Source organism: Sphaerodactylus townsendi, linkage group LG17 (genome assembly GCF_021028975.2).
Source record: "Sphaerodactylus townsendi isolate TG3544 linkage group LG17, MPM_Stown_v2.3, whole genome shotgun sequence".
Taxonomy (NCBI): Eukaryota; Metazoa; Chordata; class Lepidosauria; order Squamata; family Sphaerodactylidae; genus Sphaerodactylus; species Sphaerodactylus townsendi.
The window spans coordinates 9809341-9836530 of NC_059441.1; the positions used below are offsets into that span (position 1 = coordinate 9809341).

Below are 27190 nucleotides of genomic sequence, written 5' to 3' on the forward strand. Positions count from 1 at the left end.
CTGGCCTAAATAATCAAGGCGTTCCTAGCTAACGAACAAACCAACCATGGCCAATTGGCCATGTCGGCAGGGGCTGATGGGAATTGTAGTCCATAACATCTGGAGTGCCAAAGGTTCGCCACCACTGGCCTAAATAATCAAGGTGTTCCTAGCTACCAGACAAATAGCCATGTGGTGGCCCATGTTGGCGAGGAGCTGATAGAATTGTAGTCCTTAACATCTGGAGAGCCAAAGGTTAAGCCACCACTTCCAGCCCCTAAATAATCAAGGCGTTCCTAGCTAACGAACAAACCGACCATGGCCAATTGGCCATGTTGGCAGGGGCTGATGGGAATTGTAGTCCATAACATCTGGAGAGCCAAAGGTTCGCCACCACTGGCCTAAATAATCAAGGCGTTCCTAGCTAACGAACAAACCGACCATGGCCAATTGGCCATGTCGGCAGGGGCTGATGGGAATTGTAGTCCATAACATCTGGAGTGCCAAAGGTTCGCCACCACTGGCCTAAATAATCAAGGCGTTCCTAGCTAACGAACAAACCGACCATGGCCAATTGGCCATGTTGGCAGGGGCTGATGGGAATTGTAGTCCATAACATCTGGAGAGCCAAAGGTTCGCCACCACTGGCCTAAATAATCAAGGCGTTCCTAGCTAACGAACAAACCGACCATGGCCAATTGGCCATGTTGGCAGGGGCTGATGGGAATTGTAGTCCATAACATCTGGAGAGCCAAAGGTTCGCCACCACTGGCCTAAATAATCAAGGCGTTCCTAGCTAACGAACAAACCGACCATGGCCAATTGGCCATGTTGGCAGGGGCTGATGGGAATTGTAGTCCATACCATCTGGAGTGCCAAAGGTTCGCCACCACTGGCCTAAATAATCAGGGCGTTCCTAGCTAACGAACAAACCAACCCCCAAGTTTTGTTCAGAAACAGCAAACTAAGATGGCCTAAAAGGGAGATTTTACATGACCACCTTGCAGCAAATCGGGATATTTTTCACCGCCTACTCGTGAAATTTATGTCCGTCGAAAGGAAGTTGGAGGGATATGAAAAGATGATTGATAACATCCGACAGATCACGAACAGATCCGGATTGGCACAAAACCTGAAACTGTAGGTATAATTCTTCTCCGGCTTTAAGACGGTGTCAAAGATACGCACTCATCTCTACAATGCTGACGTTTTGCAATGGCTTAAAAACTGCTTGTGGCAAACACGCCTCCCCCCCCCCCCAATCCTGCCATATTTAATGCTTGATAAGTAGCCCTGCTTTCTGATCAACTTGTTTTGACAGCGGAGGGAAAAAATACGCCTCCGCGATTGAAAAATGGAAATAAAAATCAATTAAAATCACGGCATGCCTGCTATCAAGAGGACGACATGCTACGGCGGTCTTGTGCCTAGTTCGCCCCTTTTATTTTATTCATTTAAAACTTTCGTGAGCCTCCTTTCTTCCTTGTGGAACTCAAGGACGCTTACAAACACCGATAAAAACACATCCAACGGAATACACGACGACCCTAAAACCTAAGATATCAAGCCACTATTCAGGACGGCTACTAACCAAAGGTAGTCCTAAATAAACCCGTCTTCAACCGCTTGATCCTAAAGATCAAGAGGGAAGAGGACCGGCACACCTCCTCGAGGTGGTTGTCCTGTAATTGCGGGGCCGCCACTGAGAAGGCCCTGTCTTGGGGGCCAAGCAGGCAAGCTTCTTTGATTGACAGGAGAGTCAGAAGGGTACCCCAGCCTATGAGAGTCAGAAGGGAACTCCCAGCCCACGACGCCATCTTGGCGCATCCACCCCACACAACTAGCTGCGGCTGCTAAGGGCGACGACGCTCCCACTACGATGTCATATCACAGAGGGAAGTTTCACGAAGGCCCCTTCCGCACACGCAGAATAATAATGCACACTCAATCCACTTCCACGACTGTTTGCGAGTGGGTTTTGCTCTTCCGCACAGGCAAATCCAGCTGCAAAGTGCATTGAGCATGGATTGAAAGTGCATTGTTCTGCATGTGCGGAAGGGAACTAATATCGCCACAATGAGGAGGAGGAGGAGGAGGAGGAGGAGGAGAAGAAGAAGAAGAAGAAGAAGAAGAAGAAGAAGAAGACGAAGAAGAAGAAGACGAAGAAGAAGAAGAAGAAGAAGAAGAAGAAGAAGAAGAAGAAGAAGAAGAAGAAGAAGAAAGAAGAAGAAGAAGGAAGAAGAAGAAGAAGAAGAAGAGGGAGGGAGGAGGAGGAGGAGGGAGTTTTGGATTGCTGTCCCAGCACCTGCTCTCCTGCAGGAGGCTCAAAGGCCAGTCTCACCCCACCTCTGCTCAGCCCTGTGAGGAAGGGTGGGTGGGGAGCTCGAAGGCACAGGCTGGCCCAGGTCACCCGGCTGGCGTTGGTAGTAGGGGAGTGCCTGGGGCCAATCCTGGTTCCCCCCAGATGGCCTGCCTCCCACAGCTCGAGGCGGCAGCAGGCTGGGAATGAGCCGGTTCTCAGATTGAACCACGAGCTCTTTGCCTCCTATACTGCTCCAGAGAGTAGGAAGAGGAAGGAGGAGGAGGAGGAGGAGTTTGGATTTATATCCCCCCTTTCTCTCCTGCAGGAGACTCAAAGGGGCTTACAATCTCCTTGCCCTTCCCCCCCTCACAACAAACGCCCTGTGAGGTAGGTGGGGGTGAGAGAGCTCCGAGAAGCTGGGACTAGCCCAAGGTCACCCAGCTGGCGTGTGTGGGAGTGCCCAGGCCAATCTGAATTCCCCAGATAAGCCTCCACAGCTCAGGCGGCAGAGCTGGGAATCGAACCCGGTTCCTCCAGATTAGATACACGAGCTCTTTACCTCCTATGCCACTGCTGCTCCAGAGGAAGAGGAGTAGGAAGAGGAAGGAGGAGTAGGAGTTCGGATTTATATCCCCCCCCTTTCTCTCCTGTAAGGAGACTCAAAGGGAACCCACAATCTCCTTGCCCTTCCCCTCACAGCAAGCCCTGTGAGGTAGGTGGGGTGAGAGGGCTCGAGAAGCTGGGACTAGCCCAAGGTCACCCAGCTGGCGTGTGTGGGAGTGTACAGGCTAATCTGAATTCCCCAGATAAGCCTCCACAGCTCAGGCGGCAGAGCTGGGAATCGAACCCGGTTCCTCCAGATTAGATACACGAGCTCTTTACCTCCTATGCCACTGCTGCTCCAGAGGAAGAGGAGTAGGAAGAGGAAGGAGGAGGAGGAGGAGGAGTTTGGATTTATATCCCCCCTTTCTCTCCTGCAGGAGACTCAAAGGGGCTTACAATCTCCTTGCCCTTCCCCCCTCACAACAAACACCCTGTGAGGTAGGTTGGGCTGAGAGAGCTCAGAAGAACTGTGACTAGCCCAAGGTCACCCAGCTGGCGTGTGTGGGAGTGCACAGGCTAATCTGAATTCCCCAGGTAAGCCTCCACAGCTCAAGCGGCAAAGCGGGGAATCAAACCCGGTTCCTCCAGATAAGAGCGCACCTGCTCTTAGCCAACTACAGGACCACTGGTTTTTCCACTTACAAGCGATCAAGAAATGCTGCTAGACTGGAGTCCTAGGAGTTAAAAGAAACCAGCTTCCGACCGTTCTTTCGAATGGGCAACTTCTCCTCACTCGCAGCATTTTCTCTCTCGTCATTACCAACTTATGTCCATGAGAACCGGAGAACGTACACCCACCCACACAGAGCTGGAAGGCATCCAATCCCTTTTTGCAGCCCACGCAACCTCAAACGTGGCCCACACCTGATTTATCCAATTTGCCCGTATGAGATGAATAAATGCCAAAGGCATGTCAACAGCTTTATCTTGAGAGGATGCGTCAAACCATCATTTCTTCCCTGAGCTGATACAAAACGACTCCCAATTTTTTTTTAAAAGCAAACTTTTCAACATTATCATCCTTTAGGGGGGGGGAAAGAGGACTCGTGATCTTCCGAGGACGATGCCCTTTGCTACCCTGTTTCTCCTAAAATAAGACATCCCCCGAGAATAAGATGTAGTAGAGGTTTTGCTGAAGTGCTAAATATAAAACATCCCCCGAAAGTCAGTCAGTCAGTCAGTTTTATTACGGCCATTAGGCCAGCAAAAAAGAGAAAAGAAGAACAAGAAGAAGAAAGAACAGTAAACAAAAGAGAAAAATCGAATTTGTACAGAAATCCATGTTGTATAAGTCTATACACAAAAAATATCATCAGCTTATAGCATTATTGCGGTCACTATCATGTGGTCTAGCTCTTGGTCCTAACATGATTCTTCGCTTATTATGTGCCGGCATACAGAATTTAGCTACCTGCTGAGATATAAAAGAAACTCGGTCTTCAAGTAACATTCTCACAAGAACTGAATCGGAATTAGCTATCGTTAAATTTCTGTACTGAATGAACAATGGATGAATTAAAGCCTCCCTTTCCCCTTTTATGGAGTTCACAATGCAATAGAACATGTAATACAGAGTCCACTTCCCCTGAGTTACAAACACATAATCTCCTATGCAGCAGCAGCAGAAGGCCATTGCTTTCACCTCCTGAAGGTGAGCTCCCAAAGGCACCTGGTGGGCCACTGCGAGTAACAGAGTGCTGGACTAGATGGACTCTGATCTGATCCAGCTGGCTTGTTCTTATGTTCTTAGAGTCCACCTTAACTAGGAAACCATGTTGGCTTTCACTGGTGGCCGCTGGCATCTCTGAATGGGAACGGCGGCTTCTTCTTAGCGCAACCACCTTGTAAAACCAACTTCGTGCGTCCTCAGAGGCACAGACACTTTGCTTTATTCAATGTTAACATTTGAAAAAATCCCCCCCCCCCCGCCATGAAATTCCCTGGGTGACCTTGGGCTATTCTCTCCCTCTCTTTCTCTCAGCTTAATTTACCTCACAGAGCTGCAGTCGGAATATCAGAGAGGAGGAGGGAAGACAGACGCTACCTTGATTTCCTTGCGGGAGAACAAAAAATGGACTGACTGAATTAACTGATATGTCCGTGCGTTCTTCAGATACGAAAAAAGGCCCACATCAAATGCACCAAGATATCTTCAGAAAGGATCACCAGTTGTCTTAATACCCAGTTAACACAGTGGCGTAGGAGGTTAAGAGCTCGTGTATCTAATCTGGAGGAACCGGGTTTGATTCCCCGCTTTGCCGCCTGAGCTGTGGAGGCTTATCTGGGGAATTCAGAGTAGCCTGTGCGCTCCCATGCATGCCAGCTGGGTGACCTTGGGCTAGTCACAGTTCTTCGGAGCTCTCTCAGCCCCACCTACCTCACAGGGTGTTTGTTGTGAGGACGGGGGAAGGGCAAGGAGATTGTCAGCCCCTTTGAGTCTCCTGCAGGAGAGAAAGGGGGGATATAAATCCAAAACTCTTCTTCTCTTCTAAACAGGAGACGGAAGCTGCAGAATGGAAAGCACTGGAATGAGGGTTATTAAGATTACGTACCAAAAAAAAACATCTATTAATGGCCTGGAGTCTAACCAGTTCATTAATCAAATGTAAATCAGGCCTGAACTCGGCCATCTGCCTGGTCATCGGCAGCTGGCCGAAACTGCCCATCAAGAGAGAGGTCAACGAGAGAAGGCGGAATCCAGCCGCCAGTTAAGCTTCATTCAAGAGGACAGTCGGGCGTGAAATAACCTGTAGATTAACTTCTATTTATGATCGCTCATTGTGAGGTGGGGAGGGTTGCTGCTAAATCCGGAAATATGGAAGGTCCCTAATTAGAAGAAGAAGAAGAAGAAGAAGAAGAAGAAGAAGAAGAAGAAGAAGAAGAAGAAGAAGAAGAAGAAGAAGAAGAAGGAGAAGGAGAAGGAGAAGGAGAAGGAGAAGGAGGAGGAGAAGGAGGAGAAGAAGAAGGAGAAGAAGAAGGAGAAGAAGGAGAAGGAGAAGGAGAAGAAGAAGAAGAGGAGGAGGAGGAGGAGGAGGAGGAGTTTGGATTTATATCCCCCTTTTCTGTCCTGCAAGGAGACTCAAAGGGGCTTGCAAGCTCCTTTCCCTCCCTCCCCCACAACAAACACCCTGTGAGGTAGGTGGGGCTGAGAGAGCTCCGAAGGACTGTGACTAGCCCAAGGTCACCCAGCTGGCGTGTGTTGGAGTGCACAAGCTAATCTGGTTCACCAGATAAACCTCCACAGCTCAAGTGGCAGAGCGGGGAATCAAACCCAGTTCTCCAGGTTAGAATCCACCTGCTCTTAACCACTACACCACGCTGGCTATGAGATCTAATGAATTATCTTGAGAAAAGAAAGATTCGCCATAAAACAGTGACTGAGTTGATCAATTTTCAATTGTCTGCTTGCTGCCCAAATTTGCTGAATGGGACAAATATCAGTTTGGGGGAGTGTCTGAGGCTGGGAAACGAATATGGGTCTCTCACAAAAATTAAAAGGTTTCTCAATTTCTAGAATGTCTAACAACTGCAGCGAGCAAGAATCCTTTCCGTAGCTATCCTCCTCATCTATAATTTGATCCCTATTTTTTTAGTTTTTATGTATTTTATTAGGATTTATTCTGTTATAATGTATATTGTTTGCTATGTGGCTAGTCGCCCTGAGCCCTACGGGGATAGAACGGGGTATACATTCAAATACAAATACAAAATGGCTACCGCCTCAAGGCCTCAACGCATAGCAAATTGCCTTATACCGAGTCAGCCCATTGGTGGACCAAGCTCTGTATAGCCGGCTGTGATTGGTGGCAGCTCTCCAAGGTGCTGAAAGTAGAGCAAAGCCTGTCCACCTTAACTCTACTTGAGATCCTTTAACTGGAGGTGCTAGGAGCTGAACCCAGGACTTTCTGCTCGGCCCCTGAGCCACGACCCCTCCCCATTCTGGGGGGCAGCCTGCAGAAGTCAACAAAACCTAAGCACATACCATCTGATGCTTGATCGTTGGTTAAGGTTGTCTTACTTACGATCAGCTAACTCCCGAAATACTACTGGGCTGATCAGAGAGACTCCGGTACCTGCCTTTAATTCTCTGATCGGAAGATTACCAAATTCTGTCAAATGGTTTGGCAGCATCGCCGCCAAATGCCAGAGGGTGGAAATATGCCTGTTTTTCTTTCACACAAACCACACAAGGCCAATCCTCTTATTAACAACACAGAACACTTGTGAAATTGACAGCCTAAAGGTTTGCTAGTAGAAATTATACACATCCTCATTACCATTAAGGAGAATCTTAAGACATACAGTGCGACCTCCTGCTGGTGTGAATGCCACAGGAGTAGCTAATATCAACAGACCCAGAAACACAGACAGAAGGGAAGTCTGCTCCACGCTCAAACCTCTTTCTATACACTCTGCTCAAGAAGAAGGAGAAGGAGGAGGAGGAGAAGGAGAAGGAGAAGAAAAGAAGAAAAAGGAGGAGGAGGAGAAGGAGAAGGAGAAGAAGAAGGAGGAGGAGGAGGAGAAGAAGGAGGAGGAGGAGGAGAAGAAGAAGGAGAAGAAGAAGAAAGAGAAGGAGAAGGAGAAGAAGAAGAAGAAGAAGACGAAGAAGAAGAAGAAGGAGGAGGAGGAGGAGGAGGAGGAGGAGGAGGAGGAGGAGGAGGAGGAGGAGAAGAAAAAGAAGGAGAAGAAGGAGGAGAAGAAGAAGAAGAAAGAGAAGGAGAAGGAGAAGGAGAAAGAGAAGGGGAAGGAGAAGAGGAGGAGGAGGGAGGAGGAGGAGGAAGAGTTTGGATTATAAGGAGACTCAAGGTGGCCGACAAGCTCCTTTCCCTTCCTCTCCCCACAACAGACACCTTGTGAGGTCAGTGGGGCTGAGAGTGTCCTGAGAGAACTGTGACTAGCCCAAGGTCACCCAGCAGGAATGTAGGAGTGGAGAAACACATCTGGTTCACCAGATAAGCCTCTGCAACTCAGGTGAAGGAGTGGGGAATCAAACCCGGTTCTCTAGGTTAGAATCCGCCTGCCCTTAACCACTATATTACGCTGTAGACAACTGCCATGTTCCAAAAAACCATAGGCCTCATTCTCGCAAACAGCTAGCAGGCCTGTGTAAGGATGAACCACCGGAAGCTGAAGGAGCCGTGATGGAATTCTCTCCACAGTAAAATGGAAGATTACGGTCAAGGCAACGTTTTGGTGTCCGGATATGCCATTTTGATGCAAAGGAAAACTCTTACAAAGCAAAAAATCCACCTCCACAGTGAGACAGAAACACAGAGCAGAAGCTGGTACCCTCAGGGGATGGGGCGGTATATAAATATAATAGATAGATGGTTGGATGGATGGATGGATGGATGGATGGATGGATGGATGGATGGATGGATGGATGGATGGATGGATGGATGGATGGATGGATGGATGGATGGATGGATGGATGGATGGATGGATGGATGGATGGATGGATGGATGGATGGATGGATGGATGGATGGATGGATGGATGGATGGATGGATGGATGGATGGATGGATGGATAAAAGGTCTCAGAAACACAGTAGGAGCAGATCCAGTAGCAGGTGCTACCAAGAAAATGGCTCTCATGGTTCCCAGCTAACCAGTTCCTACCCACATTCGGAAGTCTTCTTTCCTGCACTGTGCCCCAGAAAGAAACACATCTGACTGCGACACGCCTCTGAGAATGCCAGCCACAGATGCAGGTGAAACCTGATGGTCTCTTCTACAGCCCCCGTCAAAGCTCCAAGTGTTCCTGAAACTCAGTTTTGGAGGGAACAAAAGTATCTCTCTTCCCCCATTTCTGCTGCCTTAATTCACCTAGTCACTAATCAGCGGCCAAGCGCAGTTTCTCCCTCCGATTCCTTTCAGCAAACGTCAACCACTCCGAAACGCGGGAAATTATTCGGAGGAGGCCGGGGCACCATCTAGATCAGGGGTCTTCAAACTATGGCCTTCCAGATGTTCATGGACTACAATTCCTATCAGCCCCTGCAAGCATGGCTAAGTGGCAGGTCTGATGGGAATTGTAGTTCATTAACATCTGGGGGGGCCATAGTTTGAAGACCCCTGATCTAGATTCAGCCAACTGTCCGAATTCCTGCTGGGCTCCTCCGCCAAAGCAGGCCTCCAAGAGAGCCGTGCCAAATCGGTCATGCTCGCTGTAGAAAACTAACGCAAGGCCTCCGTAGAACCAGGGCTGGTGAAGGAACAACAGTAGGAATGCAGGAAGAAACACAACCCACAGAAAAGGACTTTGTTTTTCCTCGGTGAGAACACTGGCGCGCCAAACGTCCTTTTCTCTGTCCAGCCCGGTAATGAATAGCACCCATTTCAATTAACACGGCAATCTCTGTACATAAACACCTTGGCAGGGACCTCTCTCGCAGACCCATTTCATTAAAGTCTGCGAATTTATATCAAATTAATTACATAAAAGGCAAGAGTATTTCCCCCCCCCCCAATATCTTTTCATTGGCTGTTTAATGAACATGGTTAATGAGAAGCATTTAGTTCTTAATTGGTATCTTGCATAATAACGACGGTTGTACGAAACCACTCAAAGCTCTGTGCTCTTTGCTTACCAAAAAGACTGAAGGTTTTTAACTGGTCTCCTGCAATCTCTTATTTAAAAATCAAACAATTTGGGGTGCAACCCTTGGAGGGGTGGAAGTTCTCCCACGCAAGCCATGTCGAAAGGATGGAAAACATCTAGCTTGAATTCTTCGCACCTTTTAAGCCACCCTAGCCCTACAACCTGTGGCAGTGAGTTCCACAAGTTAATCACGCGCCACGCGAAGTGTGCATCGAGTGTGATGAAAGCAAGAGCGCGCCATTACTCACCACGAGCGAGAGGGGCCTCTTCCAAGATACGACTCCGATAAGTCCCGACAGCAATACCTAAAAGAAAACCAGAACAATTAACTTGGCAGGAGCAATAATATGGCATAGAATGCATAACCATAAGAACATAAGAACATAAGAACAAGCCAGCTGGATCAGACCAGAGTCCATCTAGTCCAGCTCTCTGCTACTCGCAGTGGCCCACCAGGTGCCTTTGGGAGCTCACCTGCAGGAGGTGAAAGCAAGGGCCTTCTGCGGCTGCTGCTGCTCCCGAGCACCTGGACTGGCACCTGGACAGCCTCTCTTTAAAAACCTCCAAAGAAGGAGACTCCACCACACTCCCAGGTAATGCATCCCACTGTCGAACAGCCCTGACAGTCACGAAGTTTTTCCTGATGTTTAAGTGGAATCTCTTTTCCTTCCCCTTGAACCCATGACTCCTGGTCCTGGTCTCTGGAGCAGCAGAAAACAAGCTTGCTCCCTCACCAACATGACATCCCTTCAAATACCTAAACAGGGCTATCATGTCCTCCCTTAACCTTTGTTACAACAGGGTAATGGGTTCAAAATATTTAAGCCAAAAAGCTTAAGCCGACAAAGGAATAAAATCTAATAAATATTTTATTCACGCCAACAGAGCAAGACAGCATCAGGGGAACCACGTTGAAATGGCTGCTGTCTCTTATTTTTATAGGTTACATCAGAATAGCAGTAAAAAGAATACACCCTAAAGTTCATCATCATCAATCAATCATTTGAAAGGGTGGGGATGGAGCAAACTAGTGCCCTTATTGGAAGATGTCAGTACTCTGCCTTTGACGTCTTATGAACTTAGGCCCAACTTCCCCTTATCAGTTATTGTTTTCTACCGTCCTACTTTTCTAGACAAAGAGCCTAAACATTTAGCCATGTTCTTGCTTTGTATTAGAAAAGAGCAGACTCAAGGTGCCGGGCGGGGGCAAGAAGACCTCGAAAACAACTTAGTTCATAATCTCATACATTCCTATGTAGAATTGAGAACAAAGAGTATTTCATCCAGGCTTTTTTGCTGATCTGGCTAGTAACAAAAGCCAGAAAGCAAAAAGGCCTATGTTGGTTCATCTTTAATTAATCATAATTAAAGCATAAAATCATAAAATTAGAGAAAATATCAGTATGGAAACTTAAAAGATTTTTCAATACTTGTTCCGCGCCTACACCTTCTCTTCACCAAACTAAACATCCCCAGCTCCCTAGGTCTCTCCTTGTAGGGCATGGATTCTAGACCTTTGCCCATTTTGGTCGCCCTCCTCTGGACCCGTTCCAGCTTGCCAACATTCTTCTTGAATTGCGGTGCACAGTACTGTACACAATACTCCAGGTAACGGGAACTCGCTTGCGTTTCTCAGCATCTTATATGCCGGCTAGCCCTTATTACCGAAACACGACTGCATGCATGCAGATTTCTGGCCGACAGCCAAGGCAGGGCAGAAAACTCCTTGGTGCAGTTAATTAAATTTGTTCACATTGCTAGGAGAGCCCTATTATTACGGTTACGATAACTGTCCCTGGGTTGATAATCCTGTAATGCCGAGTGGCTCTCCGGAAGGAGAAATGACAGGGTTAGGCGGTTCAACAGAAGGCGCGGCAGCGGTGCGCGCTCATTTAAATGAGTGCTCTGAACTGAAATGGTAAGGTCGCGTTCAAAAAGGGAGCGAAGCTACAATAACAGCATTACGGGGCCCGCGGAGAACGTTTCGAGGGGCACGCCGTTGTCTCCTCTTGAGGGTCCTCAGGAGGAAAATGTCTGGCTAATACCATATATACTCATGTATAAGTCGAATTTTTCAGCACATTTTCAATGCTGAAAAAGCTCCCCTCGACTTATATGTGTTTTTACTTTGCCGGCCTGCATGGGGCGCAGTATTTATGCTAGCGACACCAAAATGTCAGGGTACCATCAGAAGACACTCCTTATGATACCAGCCAAGTTTGGTAAAGTTTGGTTCAGGGGATCCAAAGTTATGGACCCCCAAAGGAGGTGCCCCCATTCCCCATTGTTTTCAATGGGAGTTATTAGTAGATGGGGCTACCCTTTTGAGGGTCCATAACTTTGGACCCTCTGAACCAAACTTCACCAAACCTGGCTGGTCTCATCAGGAGAGTCTCTTTATGATACCAGCCAGATTTGGTTAAATTTGGGTCAGGGGATCCAAAGTTATTGATCCCCAAAAGGGTGCCCCATCCCCCATTGTTTACAATGGAAGCTAATAGTAGATTTTCCATTTCTGATAATATCCCTCTTAAAATCTAAGTTGAGTTACATTTGGACATACAGATGATGAAGAGGAATCCAGTTTTGAAGGATTTTAACTCTTGTGTTTTAGCTTGGTTGCTGGTTGAGCTAAGGTTTTTGTACTTTTAAAGTTATTGTTGAGACCATATTGTTCTTGTTGACCCTCTTTTCCACTCCTGCACGAGCCGAAGGTTTACTGTTTTCTTTGAAATAAATATTCCGAAAAGCATTTAACCTACCTGATGCACTCAATTGATGTAATTTTATTGGTATCTATTTTTTATTTTTGAAATTTACCAGCAGCTGCTGCATTTCCCACCCTCGACTTATACGCGAGTCAATAAGTTTTCCCAGCTTTTTGTAGTAAAATTAGGTGCCTCGACTTATATGCGGGTCGACTTATACACGAGTATATACGATAACTCACTTTCCTCTCACCAGAAACAAGACTATAAGGGTCAGTGCTATCAGTCACAGACCAGGAAAGGGATTTGGGCATCTTAGTTGATAGTTCCATGGGAATGTCAACTCAATGCATGGCAGCTGTGAAAAAGGCAAACTCCATGCTGGGGATAATTAGGAAAGGAGTTGATAATAAAACTGCAAAGATTGTCATGCCCTTATATAAAGCTGTGAGTCGCACGAGCCGCACCCATACGGAGTCCCTGTGTCCAGTTCTGAAATTACGCCCGCATCTCAAAAAGGATATTGAGGAGATAGAAACAGTGCAGAGAAGGGCAACGAAGATGATTGAGGGACTGGAGCACCTTCCCTATGAGGAGAGGCTGCAGCGTTTGGGACTCTTTAGTTTGGAGAGGAGACGTCTGAGGGGGGATATGATTGAAGTCTATAAAATGATGCATGGGGTAAAAAATGTTGACAGAGAGACATTTTTCTCTCTTTCTCACGATACTAGAACCAGGGGGCATCCATTGAAAATGCTGGGGGGAAGAATTAGGACTAATAAAAGGAAACACTTCTTCACGCAACGTGTGATTGGTGTTTGGAATATGCTGCCACAGGAGGGGGTGATGGCCACTCACCTGGATAGCTTTAAAAGGGGCTTGGACAGATTTATGGAGGAGAAGTCGATCTATGGCTCCCAATCTTGATCCTCCTTGATCTGAGATTGCAAATGCCTTAACAGTCCAGGTGCTCGGGAGCAGCAGCAGCAGCAGCAGAAGGCCATTGCTTTCACATCCTGCACGTGAGCTCCCAAAGGCACCTGGTGGGCCACTGTGAGTAGCAGAGAGCTGGACTAGATGGACTCTGGTCTGATCCAGCTGGCTTGTTCTTATGTTCTTATGTTCTTAAGACTGCCCTACTGGGTTCTAACCACCCTATATCTAATATGGCCTCGGTCGTCCAAGTGAGGGCAGGAATCAGGTATACCCAACCCCATGTCCAAAGGCCAAGCCAAGTAGACCCTGTACTGAAGGGCTGACCCTGTTTAGCTTCCGAGGTTTGGTGAGAACAGGTGAGCGTGGACCATCCAGGTCAGGGCAGAAGACACACAGAGGTGGTTTATCATTGCCTTGGTGGTCTCCCATCGAAGTACTAGGCAGGACTGACCTTGCTTAGCTTGTAGTTTTCAGGAACACAGGCTAACCTGGGTTATCCAGACAGGGTTCCAAGAAATGAGTTTCCAAAACATGATTGCAGCTTTATGGAATACCCTAGAAAACAGCCATGTGTGCCTCCTTAACCTCCCCCCCCCCAAGTGATGGCGCCCCCTTTACCTTCTCAGAGAACCTGATTCATAAAATGGGAGCTACAACCGAAACAGCATGGGCTCTTTCTGATGATGATGAAGAAGAGGAGGAGGAGGAGGAGGAGGAGGGGAAGGGGAAGGAGGAGGAGGAGGAGGGGAAGGAGAAGGAGAAGAAGAAGGAGTGTTTGGTGTTTGGAATATGCTGCCACAGGAGGTGGTGATGGCCACTAACCTGGATAGCTTTAAAAGGGGCTTGGACAGATTTATGGAGAAGTCGATTTATGGCTGCCAATCTTGATCCTCTTTGATCTGAGATTGCAAATGCCTTAACAGTCCAGGTGCTCGGGAGCAGCAGCAGCAGAAGGCCCTTGCTTTCACCTCCTGCATGAAGAGCTCCCAATGGCACCTGGTGGGCCACTGCAAGTAGCAGAGAGCTGGACTAGATGGACTCTGGTCTGATCCAGCTGGCTTGTTCTTATGTTCTTATGTTCTTAGGAGGAGGAGAAGAAGAAGGAGAAGGAGGAGGAGGAGGAGGAGGAGTTTGGATTTATATCCCACCTTTCTCTCATGTAAGGAGACTCTTCCCTTCCCCACCACCACAACAAACACCCTGCGAGGTAAGTGGGGCTGAGAGAGCTCCGAAGAACTGTGCGACTAGCCCAAGGTCACCCAGCGGGCGTGAGTTGGAGTGCACAGGCTAATCTGGTTCACCAGATAAGCCTCCACAGCTCAAGGGGCAAAGCTGGTCCTCCAGATTAGAGTGCCCCTGCTCTTAACCACTACACCACTGATACCACATAAGCCACCCTACCCAATGTTTTAACCTTGCCCAAAGACCGCAGCCCAGATGTGACAATCTCTGCAGGTGCTGAAGCAAAAAATGTGTAGCACACAAGGAGCAGCAGTGGCGTAGTGGTTGAGAGCAGGTCCATTCTAATCTGGAGGAACCGGGCTTGATTCCCAGCTCGGCCGCCTGAGCTGTGGATGTTTATCTGGGGAATTCAGATTAGCCTGGGCACTCCCACACACGCCAGTTGGGTGATCTTGGGCTAGTCACAGCTTCTCGGAGCACTCTCAGCCCCACCCACCTCACAGGGTGTTTGTTGTGAGGGGGGAAGGGCAAGGAGATTGTCAGCCCCTTTGAGTCTCCTGCAGGAGAGAAAGGGGGGGGATATAAATCCAAACTCTTCTTCTTCTTCTTCTTTTAGTAAGTGCCCTGTGTTTTCTCTGAAATCCATTCCACTGAATTTGATATGAGCTGAACCTAAAGGGTCCCTCCTCTATCTTATAACCCTTCCTGCCCATTTTTTCACCTCCAACTCAAATCCCTCCCTCCCCGGAAACATCGCAAAAGCATCTTTGGTTTTTTCCTCGGCAGAACGTTCGTTCCATTACGCACGCGTCGCGTTTAATGAAAAAGCTATCAAAGCATAATTATGCAAACTCGTTTTTGCAAAACCGCTTGAACTTCTACATCTGAGAACTGCATTGCGGTGGGGAAAGTCCTGCCTTATAAATACGGGGCTTTTCGAACGGGAGAATCCCTCCCCAGGCAAAGGGGACCACAGAGATGCAAGATTTGCAGCATAGAAGAAGAAGAGTTTGGATTTATCTCCCCCCTTTCTCTCCTGCAGGAGACTCAAGGGGGCTGACAATCTCCTTGCCCTTCCCCCGTCCTCACAACAAACACCCTGTGAGGTGGGTGGGGCTGAGAGAGCTCCGAGAAGCTGTGACTAGCCCAAGGTCACCCAGCTGGCGTGTGTGGGAGTGCCCAGGCTAATCTGAATTCCGCAGATAAGCCTCCACAGCTCAGGCGGCAGAGCTGGGAATCAAACCCGGTTCCTCCAGATTAGATACACGAGCTCTTAACCTCCTATGCCACTGCAAAACATGCCAGGAACCCACAATTCTAGTTCCGGGTTTTGTTTACATGGCAAGTAAACCGGCTGTCCGACTTTGCGCCAGCGGGAAACGTATGTTTGGGATGAGAACTCTGCGGCGGTTAGTAGGCTGCACCCGCACAACGCGCACCCACGTAAATTACTAGGCCCAGAAAATTTTTAAAAGCCACTTCAATTCACCCACGGTTGAATATAACCTTGTGCTCCAAAGTCACTTTCCAGCACGGAGAGAACAAAAGCAAGACGGAGCGGGGTTTGTGTAATGCGCAATTCCGAGATAACGCAGCGGCCTGCCTGAAGGTCAGATAACTGAGTTTTATCTCAAGATCCGTGGGAGACAAAAGGAAAGGAAAGGAAAGGAAGATGAGAAGGCAGGAGGGGAATCTTTCCCTCAGCGATGGAAATCGGCAAGTGCATTACGGAACAAATCGAGGGGCTGCCGTCCAACCTCTCTTATCACCCACCTCAGCAAGGGAGATGAGATTGTCAGCAAATGCAGAAACAGAACCTAGGAAACCGGGCAAGGAAGAGAACCGTTCTGCGAGAGGACAAACAAAACGTTGGCCTTTTTTGTCGACATCCGCACAGCCTGTTTCGAACTTGCGACCTTGCGATATTGCATCCAGGGCTGGTGTGCAGTCTGCCTCGGGAGTTTTCCTGCTTACTACTCTACCCTTTTTTTGTTAGAATCATAGAACCAGAGAGTTGGGAGAGACCCCCAAAGGCCATCCAGTCCAACCCCCTGCAATGGAGGAACACACAACCAAAGCACTATTTAATTCGGACACTGGTAGCCTTATCAATCATATCCTCCCCCAACTCCATGGATCTAAGTGGTGGCGGGTAGTTGAAATTAAAATACTTTCCCTGGGATTCTCCTGGGACTCTTTACAAATGCTACCTCCTTCCGAACTCTTTTTTCAACTAAAAAGGCGACTCCTTGACCAGGAGGCTAGTTCTACAAGACCAAGCGCGAAGTAACTGTTCCCCCTTCTTTTTCAACATCAAATTCAAAACCAATCTGATGGCAGACTATCTGAGTATACTCCAAGAGCCCAAGCTTAGATGGATATACACAAGGGCTCGTTGTAATTCCTTCCCTTGTTCTGTACTCCAAGGGAGGTTTCTTAAAATTGACTACTTAAGAGCGGAAATACTTACTGTACTATAGTGAATTGCCAATCTATGGAACATATAATGCTTAATTGCCCCAAATACGAAGAAGCTAGGACCAGGCTTTTGACTCTTCTTCCTGCTCAGTTTAAGGAATACTCTGTTGCTGGGAAGGTTGCATTCCTACTAAACAACTCTTCTTCTGTGATTTTAAATTCTGTAGCTAGGTTCCTTTTAGGAACTTTGGAATAATACCTGTGATGGTTTTATGTATGGAACATCTGTCTGGATAATGCTGGTTGTTATATTGGTATGATGCCTAATAAAGGTTTTATGTATGACTCCCGAAGAGTTAGGCTATGATGGCATAATTTTGAGAATTGAGAACCAAAGCACTCCCGACTGATGGCCATCCAGTCTCTCTTAAAAAACCTCGAAGGAAGGAGACTCCACCACCCTCTGAGGTAGTGCATCCCACTGTCGAACAGCCCTTGCTGTCAGGAAGTTTTTCTTGATGTTTAGGTGGACTCTCATTCCCTTCTCCTTGAACCCATGACTCCTGGTCCTCGTCTCTGGAGCAGCAGAAAACAAGCTTGCAGACCTAGCTGTTAGGTAGCTGGCAAAAGGCCTCCAAAGGAGAATTTGAAATCTGTGAAAATAGCACATGGTCCTCCAGACATAGGCCGAGCCATGCTTGGATTCAGCGCACAACGCTTTGCCAGCCGAACATTTGAGAACGATTCTTACACGGAAGAAGAAGAAGAAGAAGAAGAAGAAGAAGAAGAAGAAGAAGAAGAAGAAGAAGAAGAAGAAGAAGAAGAAGAAGAAGAAGAAGAAGAAGAGGAGGAGGAGGAGGAGGAGGAGGAGGAGAAGAAGAAGAAGAAGCCTCCTCCTTCTCCTTCTCCTCCTCCTCCTTTTTCTTCTCCTTCTCAATCTTCCTCCTCCTCCTCCTCCTCCTCCTCCTCCTCTTCTTCCTCCTGAGGACCTGGAGTCCAGGGTCTGGCTGCCCATGCTGAACCGCGAAGGGTTTCTCCTCCCTTGTTGGACAGTCCCGCCTCTTGTGCCCGTCAGCGAAAGGCTCCTGCGGAAATCCTTGTCCACGATTCACTGCGGGGTTAATTGACTTTCTGAAAGTCACCTCGGAAAGCGGATGCTCTCAGGCGCCCAGGAGCTTCCAGCTAATCATGAGTGACGCATCGGCAAGAGGGAAGCGCAGACTCCATTACCTATCCACCGAGCATCAAATTCACGACTGGAGGAAGCAGCAGGTGCTTCCTTCCTGGGCAGCCACAAGACATTTGGGTGATTTGTTAGCACGCTTTGTCCGAGTGAGGTTTTCCCTCCTGGTTCTTGGGCGTGCATCAGAGACCTTCTCAGTACCTGTGGAACTCACCTGACGGAGCCCACCCTGCCCAGCAGTGGCGTACGAGGTTAAGAGCTCGTGTATCTAATCTGGAGGAACCGGGTTTGATTCCCAGCCCACAGGATTTTGTGAGGATGAAATGGAGGAGAGAAGAGCCATAGTACTTTTCGTTCCTCTGAGGTCCTTTGAAGAAAGAGGGATAAATCTTCTAACAGAAATAATGACCAACGGGTATTAGGGACTCCTGACTGATTCTTCTAGGGATCTCAGTGTCCATGCCAAGGATACCTTGCCAGGACTTGGCTCTACATTTTATATCTTCCTCTTTGATTTCCTTTTTATCCCTATCAAATTATGATAGGCCTAACACATGAAAGATGTCACACGCTGAATTGAATGTTTGCATCAATCAGCTGAGGAAGGCCTGGTTTCCCCAAAGCTAAAAAATTTGACCTTGCAGCATGGTCTGGATCTCCTACTCTGGTGGCCACAATGTAGCTCCAGCGCCTCTATGAGAGGGGTGCTGGTTCAAAATGGTCTGCCCAGGGAGGCCTGCGAATCCTACTACATTCCAGAATTCTCTGGAGGACATTCTCAGCTGAGGCTGCAGAATTTATCGATTTGGGTCAGCCTCTAGTTAGGGTGCTGGAACTGAGGATTCTTGGTCTCAGTTCCAGTATTTATCCTATTTACAGTAAAACAGACAGCAACTAATCAGCTTTTTCCTCTCCTCTCAGTTCGTGGTCTCTCATTGGTTCTGATGGAGCTACATAGTTTCATGGCGTCGAGCTCCCCAGCTTGGTTTTCCAATGCAAAAAAGACGGAGCTGGTGATTGCTGCTTAATTGTAGTCCTGACATCAAGGGCTGTTTGACAGTGGAATACACTGCCCTGAGTATGGTGGAGCCTTCTTTAGCTGGGTTTTTAAACAGAGGCTGATGGTCATGTGTCAGGAGTGCTTTGATTGTGTAATCCTTCATGGCAAGGTTGAATTCTGATGGCCCTTGTGGTCTCTTTCTAACTCTGGCGTTTCTGTCATTCTGGTATGAAGCTGTCAGCAAAGGTTGATCCTTCATAACCACTCAAGCCATGGGCATAAACAGAGCCCCTGGTTTACCATGGAACTAGGTGACCTGGATAGGGCTGGGAGATTACTAGAATGATGATAGTGCAGAACCCATAACAAATCTGGATAGATTATGCTATAGAGTCCATTGAAGATTTATGAATCAGTGGCGATATGGCAGTAAATGAATGATGCTACTTCCCTACTATAGCTTATGATTATTCAATTGTTTAAGGTTGCTCTCAGCAACTGCTGATGTCAAAATCTGAGCTCCATTGTCTCAGGAAGAAACGATAACAGTGATAGGATTTGCCAATTTTTTTGATGATAAGGAGGAGGAGGAGGAGGAGGAGGAGGAGGAGTTTGGATTTATATCCCCCCTTTCTCTCCTGCAGGAGACTCAAAGGAGCTTACAATCTCCTTGCCCTTCCCCCCTCACAACAAACACCCTGTATGAGAGTGGGTGGGGAGCTGAGAGAGCTCCGAGAAGCTGTGACTAGCCCAAGGAGTCCCACTTGGCTGGCATGTGTGGGAGTGCACAGGCTAATCTGAATTCCCCAGATAAGCCTCCACAGCTCAGGCGGCAGAGCTGGGAATCAAACCCGGTTCCTCCAGATTAGATACATGAGCTCTTAACCTCCTACGCCACTGCTGCTAAGGAAGCAAGTGAGATTTCTAATCTTTTACATCCATCTATTTTGCCAACCGAGGTTGTGCGTCTTATCTAAGGGCTAAAGTAGTAATAAAAGAACTGTCCCCTAGATGTGCCCCAACCTGCAGCTCTCCAGATGTTCATGGACTACAAATCCCATCAGCCCCTGTCAGCATGGCCAATTGACCACGCTGGCAGGGGCTGATCAAGGCTAGTCCATATGGGCTATCTAGAGAATCTGAGGTTGTAGAACCAAACCCCAGACTAACTGGATTTTGTCAGATCTTGGTAGCTCCATGGGGTCAGCCCTAGTCAGTGTTTGGATGGGAGACCACCAAAAAAGTTCAGAGTCGCTCCATAGGGTCAGACAAAGGCAAGCTAGCTCTGTTCAACGTATCGTCGAAGGCTTTCACGGCCGGATTCAACTAGTTCTGGTGGGTTTTCCGGGCTGCGTGGCCGGAAGATCCACCAGACCACGGCCACACAGCTCGGAAACCCTACCAGAACCAATTCTGCTTGTTTCTTGCTTTGAAGCTTACTTGGAGTCACTCTGCGTTGGCTGCAATTTGACGGTACTTGTCACCACCCGGCTCCAGATGTTAATTTATTTATTTACTTAATCCATTTGTTGCCAGCACTGGCTCTCAGTGAGCAAGGCTGCCCTAATCTAAGCTTTTATTTATTTGATCATAGAAACCTCTTATTAATTTCCACCGGCCTGCCCCCAGAGAGGTTCTTGGAGAGTTCTTCCTACGAACGCAGCCGTCGGTTAATAATCCATTAAGCGATCCTCATCCGGCACGCTGCAACCGAACGCTCACGTAAAAGCCTTTTCTATTTTTCCTAAACGCTTTGTCAAAATGTCAAGAAGCACTAAGCGCCGGGTGGATGCTTGAAAATTTGACAAGAACACTTATTAGCCGTGATATCTTAAATAGCCCGTATTCAAAACAACGCAAATATTTGCAAAGCACGAGGCTCAGGAATCGGATTATTACAATATGATCGCCGGGGCTTCCATTAAGAGTGTCTGGTTTTTATTATCCGCGTGTGAACGCTAATACAGTCAAAACAGGCAACAGTGCCGTCATTGACGAACCATTAATTCAGATACTTCCAGACAATCCAGAACAGGGTTACTCCAATCTAAGCCCATTGACTTCACTGCACTTAAGACTGGAGTTACTCTATTCTGGACCGCATTGTTTCTCGGTTTCCTTTAATATTTAGAATCATAGAGTTGGAAGAGACCCCGAGGGCCATCAAGTCCCACCCCCTGCCATGCAGGAACACTCAATCAAAGCACAAAACTGCAAAGATTGTCATGCCCTTATATAAAGCTGTGGTGCGACCGCACTTGGAGTACTGTGTTCAGTTCTGGTCATCACATCTCAAAAAGGATATTGAAGAGATAGAAAAAGTGCAGAAGGGCAACGAGGATGATTGAGGGACTGGAGCACCTTCCTTATGAGGAGAGGCTGCAGTGTTTGAGACTCTTTAGTTTGGAGAGGAGAGCGTCTGAGGGATATGGATTGAAGTCTATAAAATTATGCATGGGGTAGAAAATGTTGACAGAGAGAATTTTTCTCTCTTTCTCCACAATAGTAGAACCAGGGGCATCCATTGAAAATGCTGGGGGGAAGAATTAGGACTAATAAAAGGAAACACTTCTTCACGCAATGTGTGATTGGTGTTTGGAATATGCTGCCATGGGAGGTGGTGATGGCCACTCACCTGGATAGCTTTAAAAGGGGCTTGGACAGATTTATGGAGGAGAAGTCGATTTATGGCTACCAATCTTGATCCTCTTTGATATGAGATTGCAAATGCCTTAACAGACCAGGTGCTTGGGAGCAACAGCCGCAGAAGGCCATTGCTTTCACATCCTGCATGTGAGCTCCCAATGGCACCTGGTGGGCCACTGCGAGTAGCAGAGAGCTGGACTAGATGGACTTTGGTCTGATCCAGCTGGCTTGTTCTTATGTTCTTATGTTCTTAATCAACCAAAATGGTCAAAGGTCTGGTATCCATGCCCTACGAAGAGAGACTTAGGGAGCTGGGGATGTTTAGTTTGGTGAAGAGAAGGTTCAGAGGTGATATGATAGCCCTGTTTAGATCTTTGAAGGGATGTCACGTTGGTGAGGGAGCAAGCTTGTTTTCTGCGGCTCCAGAGGCTAGGACCAGGAGGAATGGGCTCAAGGTGCAGGAAAACAGACTCCACCTAAACATCAGGAAGAACTTCCTGACAGCCAGGGCTGTTCGACAGAAGAATGCACTACCTCGGAGGGTGGTGGAGTCTCCTTCTTTGGAGGTTTTAAAGAGAGGCTGGATGGCCATCTGTCAGGCGGGCTTTGATTGTGTGTTCCTGCATGGCAGGGGGTTGGACTGGATGGCCATAGAGACTTCCAACTCTATGATTTCTATGCCTGGACTGGTATCGTTCTGTTCTCCATCAATACAAGAAGCGCTTCTTGGAAGCGATTCACAGCTGGGCGAAAAAGAACCCGACAGCTGTCTCCCCCCGCAACGCCAGTCGCTTCTGATCGCTCGACACTCCAAATCTAAGCAGGAACGGAGAAGAAAGTCTGTTGCCGCTTGCGAGGAACAGCGACTGGCGTGAATGCGAACAGTCGTGGCGCAAAAGGAAAGAGGAAACCGAGAAGACTTCACATCTTGTAAGGAACTTGGCATGCAGAGTGTCGGGGGGGAAAAACACACACAAAAAGTTTCCCCCCTGTTCTTAATTTTTCAATCATTAGTCACTTCACACAGCTTGAGTGGCTGATATTTTTTTAAGTGGTTCCCTTCCTCTCGACGGAGGACTTGCCAAGCGCGCCGATCAGCCAACGTCAGGGGATCCATCTGTCCTGCCGCCGTCTCATCTCTGCGGTTTCCCCCCCAAGAGACTGTTGTTTAAAACAAAGAAAGTTCATCCATCTCTGAGACGTTCTAATTAGCATGTTTATCAAGAAATCTGACAGCAAACGGCAGGATCATCAAGAGAGATGGCGCGGCTATGGCGCTCTCACCTGGATGGGGCTGGGTGTGATGATTGATTGTGCATCCCCATGAGGGGAACCGGCCAGCCAATGAGGTCACTGGGTGTTCAACTAGAACGTCAGGCCACGGGACTGATTTCCGTGAACAGACCCGGAATCACTGGGTTAAGGCAAGCAAGAGTCTGGTTGATGACCAGGCTAGTAGATTCTGCTCGCCTTTGTAGCTTGGCATGACTTTGGGGAAAACAAATACATCCAACTATGTATATTTACTTCCTGAACCGAAACGGTGACATGCAATCTCCTTGATGAGATGAAACATGCCATCTTCCCTGAGATCTGGTAGAGAGATGAAAACACCACGCTATGGAAGGCTTTGAATTGGTAATGTGAACTATGAAGAGCCAGTTCATCATATCCTACACACCATTGTCCTTTATATAATGCAGCTAGGGTGAAGTTTCTGGCACTTCTGTTGATTGACAACTGCATTCTCACAGACCCACAGAAACCCCTCTTCCTTCTGGACAATGGCTCAAGAGAAGTCTTAGAGTTGACTATTGGGTTCCTCTGTATTGTTAATTACATGGCGCTCTTAACGTAATCTTTGAAACATTTCATTGTTTTTAAATTACCATTTTACAGAACTTTTTAAATATAGATCCCTATTTTGTTATATGCTCATGGATAGATAGATAGATAGATAGATAGATAGATAGATAGATAGATAGATAGATAGATAGATAGATAGATAGAGAGAGAGAGAGAGAGAGACAGACAGACAGACAGACAGACAGACAGACACAGACAGATAGACAGAGAGAGAGAGAGAGAGAGAGAGAGAGAGAGAGAGAGAGAGAGAGAGAGAGAGAGAGACAGAGACAGAGACAGAGACAGACAGGCACAGACAGATAGACAGAGAGAGAGAGACAGACAGACAGACAGACAGACAGACAGACAGACAGACAGACAGACAGACAGACAGACAGAAAGACACAGACAGACAGACAGACAGACAGAGACAGATAGACAGAGAGATATATACAGACAGACAGACAGACAGACAGACAGACCGACAGACCGACAGACCGACAGACCGACAGACCGACAGACAGACAGACAGACAGACAGACAGACAGACCGACCGACCGACCGACCGACCGACCGACCGACCGACAGACAGACAGACAGACAGACAGACAGACCGACAGACCGACCGACCGACCGACCGACCGACCGACCGACCGACCGACCGACCGACCGACCGACCGACCGACCGCCAGCCAGCCAGCCAGCCAGCCAGACAGACAGACAGACAGACAGATAGATAGAAGACAGACAGACAGACAGACAGACAGACAGACAGACAGACAGACAGACTGAGATGATAGGAGGAAGATAGAAGATAGATGATAGATGGAAGATGATAGATATAAAAGTATGTATTATTGTTGTTATTTGAATGCCATTAAAGGTTTCCATTCAGTTCAGACAAGCAAGGCCAAATGTTGCCTCCTCAGGACCAAGGTCAGCGACCAGAGAAGAGCGACGTTGTCCACATACCTCAAGAACTGAGCCCTCCCATTCTCTAGAACAGTGGCTCCCAACCTTTTCGGTTTGATGGCCCAAAAATCCAAATCTACATGGAATGGTGACCCATCCAAGGCCGGCATGGGGCTTCTTAGTGACCTAGGCCAGTGATGGCGAACCTATGGCACGGGTGCCAGAGGTGGCACTCAGAGCCCTCTCTGTGGGCACGCACAGAGTTCATCATGTGGGGGGGAATTGCCCCCCCCCACATACATCTAGGCTGGCCTAGACCGCTGGGCTCGATTATTAGCATTAAACCTAACACCTAGTTTTGGGGAAGCAGTATAGGTAACCCTGTTAAGCGCTGTTAAACCCTGCTGATTTTCATGCAAAGAACTAAAGCGCGATCCTTTACCTGGGAATAAGCTCGGTTGCTGGCAATGGGGCTTGCTTCTGAGTAAACCCTCCTAGAGTCGTGATTCACCCGTTCGAAGCGTTGCATGGTTGCTTCAAAGCAAAGCCAACAACTACCACCAAGCTTACTCCCGAGTAACGCACACCTCAGAGCCAACCATTTTTTCTTAACTAAAACCTCAGTATTCAGGTTAAATTGCCGTGTCGGCACTTTGTGATAAATCAGTGGGTTTTGGGTTGCGGTTTGGGCACTCGGTCTCGAAAAGGTTCGCCATCACTGACCTAGGCCAACTGTGTCCTTGGAACTCATCTAGTTCTGCATCCCATTCCCTACAGTTGCTGACCAGGTGTTTTGGAGAAACCCTCAAACATCACACTCCCACTAAGAACCTGAAGCAAGTGGTATTCCAATACGCACACCCTTCGCATACAGAGGTTATGTTTCAACCTTCGGCCGCACTGTCGCTCTCTCTCTAGTGTCCCCTAAGAGTCTAAGAAACTCACTCTAGTAATCATCTAGATGTGCTTCACTTGATCATCAGGCGTGTGCGGTAAAGAAAAAACATCACAGGAGCTGTAGACTCTTTTCTGGTGAACTGGATTTGCTTCCCCACTCTTACATTCCCACTGGGTGACTTTGGGCCAGTCACAGTTCTCTCTGAACTCTCTCAGCCCCACCTGCCTCCCAAGGTGGGGAGAGGAAGGGAAAGGAGCTTGTCAACCACCTTGAGTCTCCTTACAGGAGAGAAAGGTGGGGCATAAATCCAGACTCTTCTTCTGTGGCGTAGGAGGTTAAGAGCTCGTGTATCTAATCTGGAGGAACCGGGTTTGATTCCCCGCTCTGCCGCCTGAGCTGTGGAGGCTTCTCTGGGGAATTCAGATTAGCCTGTGCACTCCCACACACGCCAGCTGGGTGACCTTGGGCTAGTCACGGCTTCTCGGAGCGCTCTCAGCCCCACCTACCTCTCAGGGTGTTTGTTGTGAGGGGGGAAGGGCAAGGAGATTGTCAGCCCCTTTGAGTCTCCTGCAGGAGAGAAAGGGGGGGATATAAATCCAAACTCTTCTTCTTCTTCCTTCGAAGTCAAATAAATGTTCCCAACTGGAATAATTTCCCAAGACAAACGTCGGTTTCCTGAAAAGAGGGTTTATTTCCTCAAGCTGAGCATACAGGCTCTTTTTACCTGGCCCCCTGGCCCCCGGCTTCTCTCCCTCTCTCTCTAATGCTTGTCTTCTGCTGCTCCAGAGACTAGGACCAGGAGTCAAGGGTTCCAGAGAGATTTTCCGAACCTTAAAAAGCAGACTTTCAGAACAGGAATATCATATCTTGTTGGGGCGAGCAAATAAACCATGCTCACCCCTCTCTGTCGGAATAATACCGGAACAGGGGCACATAGCCAAATATCTTGAATTATTAACCGAACCCCAACAGAGATGGATTATCACAAGGGCCAGATCCAATACCTTCCCATCGGCCATTACAAAGGGTCGTTACTGATCCATCCTCTCCAGGATCGGGTTTGTCCACACTGTAAAAATCAAGCGGAGACTCTTGCTCACATTATTCTCGACTGTCCGAGATATGTGGGCATTAGGAATTTCTCTCCCAGGCTGGCCCTAGACAATTCTGAAAGAGACTCTGACTGTTGTGTTGTGGAGCTTCTGTTAAACAACACAGATGTCGTGCTCTTTTATTATTATTATTATTATTATTATTATTATTATTATTATTATTATTATTATTATTATTATTATTATTATTATTATTATTATTATTATTATTTATAAGCCGCCCTCCCCCGGAGGGCTCAGGGCGGCGAACAACAGACAATAGAGCACAATAAAATCAATAATATCAAACTATAAAATCATTAGGAATAGCTCTATATATTAAAAACCCAACCCCATTAAAAGCAGCGTTCTGACATCAAATATATCGATGGCGTCTCTCTAATCAATCCCCTAGAAGGAAAAGGGGGGAAGAAAGGGGCGGTAGGTCTATAGATGTTATAGGGAGAAGCGGAGGAGGGGGGGGAGGGGAGCCATCAGCGGCCGGACCCCTCAAAGGCCCGGTGGAACAACTCTGTCTTGCAGGCCCTGCGGAAATCATTTAGATCCTGCAGGGCCCGCGTAGCTGGAGACAGAGCGTTCCACCAGGCAGGGGCCAGGAGCTGTAAAAGCTCTGGCCCGGGTGGAGGCCAGCCGCATCATTGAGGGACCAGGGACCACCAGCAAGTTGGCCTCTGCTGAACGTAGGAGGAGCCGAAGTTGGGAGTTATATGGGAGCAAGACGGTCCATAGAGGGTAATGGAGGAGTCCCAGGCCTTAAGAGGGAATCCTCCTGTGACTTTCTTGGGGAAAGTAGCAAAATTTCTTTTACAAGTGACAGAACTTTCTAAGTAATGTATACTGCTATATACAGTCTTCCTGTCTGCGT

At 47.8% G+C, this 27190-nt stretch overlaps 1 protein-coding gene across 1 annotated transcript in view; it reads right to left on the minus strand.

The window, feature by feature from the left end:
- Window positions 1–6766: 6766 nt before the first annotated feature.
- The window catches only part of LOC125446162, a 38782-nt gene continuing 18358 nt past the window's right edge, over window positions 6767–27190 (minus strand). The window contains exons 2-5 of the mRNA XM_048519714.1: window positions 9734–9790; window positions 8980–9089; window positions 8504–8645; window positions 6767–6835 (exon numbers count right to left, since the gene is read on the minus strand). Coding sequence (XP_048375671.1) covers window positions 6767–6835; window positions 8504–8645; window positions 8980–9089; window positions 9734–9790 — 378 coding nt within the window. The remainder of the gene's footprint in view (window positions 6836–8503; window positions 8646–8979; window positions 9090–9733; window positions 9791–27190) is intronic.